At 48.8% G+C, this 3661-nt stretch overlaps 1 protein-coding gene across 1 annotated transcript in view; it reads right to left on the bottom strand.

The window, feature by feature from the left end:
* Positions 1 to 2319, bottom strand: part of PTDSS2 (phosphatidylserine synthase 2) — a 29864-nt gene extending 27545 nt beyond the window's left edge. Inside the window, exon 1 of the mRNA XM_009076300.1 lies at positions 2309 to 2319. Within this exon, the coding sequence (XP_009074548.1) occupies positions 2309 to 2319 (11 nt within the window). The remainder of the gene's footprint in view (positions 1 to 2308) is intronic.
* Between the last annotated feature and the right edge of the window lie 1342 nt (positions 2320 to 3661).

Genomic DNA, 3661 nt, shown 5'->3' with positions numbered 1-3661 from the left:
AAGCATGGAAAAATCCAGCCGATGTCCAGCCTCCAGCAAGCTCCAGGAATGCTCCCTTGCAAGTGCCACGCCAGCCCTCAGGAGAGGGCACAGAAAGCAGCTCCTGCCAATCTCAGATCTTCTGTCTCCCTAATCCCTCTTCCGGATAAATCCCCATCTCTTTTCTCCTAGGAAAATCCCTTGAGGTATTGCAGAGATAAGAACAACCTCTACAAGGAATGTTTTGGTTTGAATACCAATCCCATCTTTCCCAAAACAGTTGCTTTGCCCACACATATCCTCATTTCCAAGGCCATCTGGGAAGATTCACAACATGGAATAAACCAAGAGGAGTATCCCAGCAGGGATGCCTCCCAGCAGGGATGCCTCTCTCCTAGCTGCAAATTCCATGCTTTTTGCAAGAAACAGGCTGAAATAATTTCTACAAAAGCTGTATTAGCCCACAGAATCACTGCCATTCCCTCCTTTTTATTTCTTTTCCTTGTTTTTACCTTCCTGAGCAGCACAGGTCTCTGCTGCCACACCATCACCTTAGGAACCAACACTATCTCCACGTGTTGGCAATATGGAATTGTTTCGTGTGCGAGATAATAACACATTAATAACCAACAGAGAACATTAAAGCTAATTAATTTCAAATTAAAGTGGTGCATCTGGCACCTCCCAAACTGTCAAACCAAACTGGAGGGTTGTTTCCCTGGAAGATCTGCTTTGCTTAAAGACAAGCTATGGAATAGAGAGAGAAATTGGGGCAATGCAGAAATTTCATGGAAAAAACCTACACAATATCCAACTAGATGATCCCAAACTGTGAATCCAAGGGTGGGCAGGGCTGGGATGAAGACACCCAACCCCACAGCATCTCCGCTGCCTTTCAGTGGCTGCTGGGACAGGAGGAAATGCTTCCTCTCCTCTCCAGAAAATGCCCTGCACACCTCCACACTGACTATTTTCCTTAGTGGAAATAAATCCATTTCCTGTTCCACTCAGCTTTTTTGCTCCCCCACAGCTCCTCTTTTTCCAGCTTCAAGGATCTTTAGGCCTCTGTGCTGGTTGCTGCTCAGAGCTGAGTGGATTCACCTTCCCCACCTAGGCCCAAGTTGGATGCAGAACCAGCTATGGGGATGCTGCAGAAAGATCTGTGTAGAGATAACATCAACCAGATCCAGTGGGCTTTCCATGCTGGCTCAGGAAAAATCTAGGATCTGCTGAGTTTCACACTGCTCAGAAAATCAAAGTCAGAATCTGGGACACAAAGAGGAGCTTTGTGCGTGTGTGAAAGCTTGTGCTGGGGGCAGACAGGCAAGGAACAATCCAAGGTGCTGGAAACAACAGTGAACATGTTCCAGCCTGGCATTCCCAGTTCTCTGCTAGGAAATTAGTTCAGGGATAAACCACACAGAAAGCAGCAATCTGCCTCAGAAAGCTTCTTCCTATTTTCTTCCCTAATGACAAAAGGAGATGCTAAGCTGCACTGCCTGAACAGGTTCCCCCAACCTAATGGGAATATTTTCCAGCTTCAACTCATTGATATGGAATAAGAACAGGGATTTTAGCATACAGCTGGTTTTAAACAGAGCTAAGAACAGCAGCTAGGAAGTTTCACCTTTCCCAAGGATTGCATTTACAGCAGGAAAATCACCTCTGCAAACCGAACTGTTCCTGGAATGATTCCTGACTGTGTCTACAGGTCCCAAATCCCTTAGTTTTCCCAAATGGAGCATAGGTAACCTTATCCCTAACTTCTGAGCTTGAAAGAGAAGGTACATTCTGTACTTTTCCAGAGTCAGAGGGCAGCCACGCTCTTAAATTTCCCTTTCCTGTGGCCACTTCCACAGTCCCAAGCGACACAGGAACAAAATGATTCCTCTAGGTAATCTTTATTCCTGGACACCAGAAGAACTGAGTCACTGCCAAAGGACACTCTCAGGCTGTCATGTACAGGGCAAAAGGAACAGCAGGAAAAACCTTGGGACTGTTCCAGGTGTTTAAACTCCTGGCTGCCAGCACAAGATATTAGGGAACAGAAAAATAAATAGGGAAGTTAAGGAATACTTCAACACACTGCTCTCCTGGAAGGGGTCACCTGACAAAGGGAAGCTTCCAAGGGAAAAAGGCACATCCAAATGATCAATCCATGTGGACACAATAACTGCAGTTGCAGCATTATTTTGGGGTGACAGCACTGTCACCACCACAGAAAGATGCAACTAAGTGAGATCCTACAACACAAATTGGAATTTTAAGGCCTAACAAAGCCCCTGGCAAGAGTCACCTTGACTAGAGAGTAAGGAAAGGGCAATTTTACCCATTTTCCATGTATAGGATGGCAGAGAGCTCCGGCATGCAGCGACTCACTCAGCCTACATGTGGTGTCCCCTCGTCCCCAGGCCAGCAAAGTCCCTCCGCTGTGTGTCCAGGTCCTGCAGAGATCCTGTCGGGATCCAGCAGCATCCCAGAACTTCCCTGCAGCTTGCACTGGCAGAAATGTCACCTACTTCCTCGGGATCAACACTCCCAGAGCTGCTGCTGCCCAGATTGGCAGGGGGGGAGCCAAAAGACCTTCCCTCCCACTCCTCCGTGTCACACTCCAGCCAAATCCTTGGCTCATATTCCAAGCCAATGCCTCCAGTGTCAGATTGGTTCCTTCATCACAAACAACTGTTTAACGCCCAGGAAAACCATGGCCACATGTCCACACACGTGTACTGAGGGAGTTTGTGGAACAGCTCCAGCAGGGATGGGATTTAGGAGCACTTTTCCAGGTACAAATACACCTCTTCCTGCAAGGACTGAACTGAACACAAAGCTGATCTCCTTTGGCCTAACACAGTCAGTTCTGGCTTTCTGCACTCACTTTCTGGGCTGAGACACACAGAGATGAAACCAAGTGCCTGCCCAGCAGGACTGGGGCACAACAGCTTCAGCTGTCTGCCAGGATTACTGGGAAGAACAGGGATGGAAAAAGACTGAGGGAGGTGGAGCTCACATAAACAATGCAGATAAAACAACTGGAATCAAGCATGGAACTTGCCCCCACACAGTGCTGGAGAACCCAGTGCTGGAGAATTCCTGAGTGCTTAGTTGGCGGGACAAGACATCTGGGGCAGCCTTGAGGGACCTGGTCCTGAACGGGCCAGGATTAGGAATGGATGTACCACTGCAAGACCAGGATCAGGAAAGGAGGTGCCACAGCCAAACCCAAGTCCTGGATCCCCGTTAAATTGTCAGGAAGCAACACTTAACAGTACCACAACATCAGGAAAACACCTTTAGCCTACTCCAGCACCAGAACCAGCGAACTAAGAGCAACATAAACCACAGATAATGGCCAGGAGCTTCTTTACTCCTCCCTCTCAGGCACACCCCATATCCTACCCCTCAGCCCTCCCATACCCCATTCCTCAGCCTCCCATGTCCCATTCATCAGTCTCCTCCATCCCATCCCATCCCTCAGCCCTGACACATCCCACCCCTCAGTCCCCCCATATTCCATTCCTCAGCTCTCCTATATTCCAGGGGCTCCTCCAATATCCCTCCAATCCTTTAGCCCACCCCCATGTCCCATTCCTCGGCTCTCCCATATTCCAGGGTCTCCTCCATATCCCATCCCTTAGCCCCCCGTGTCCCATTCATCAGCTCTCTCCCCACCCCATCCCAT

The sequence above is a fragment of the Acanthisitta chloris genome, unplaced genomic scaffold (genome assembly GCF_000695815.1).
Source record: "Acanthisitta chloris isolate BGI_N310 unplaced genomic scaffold, ASM69581v1 scaffold25636, whole genome shotgun sequence".
Classification (NCBI taxonomy): domain Eukaryota; kingdom Metazoa; phylum Chordata; class Aves; order Passeriformes; family Acanthisittidae; genus Acanthisitta; species Acanthisitta chloris.
This window is presented reverse-complemented; position numbering and strand designations above follow the sequence as displayed.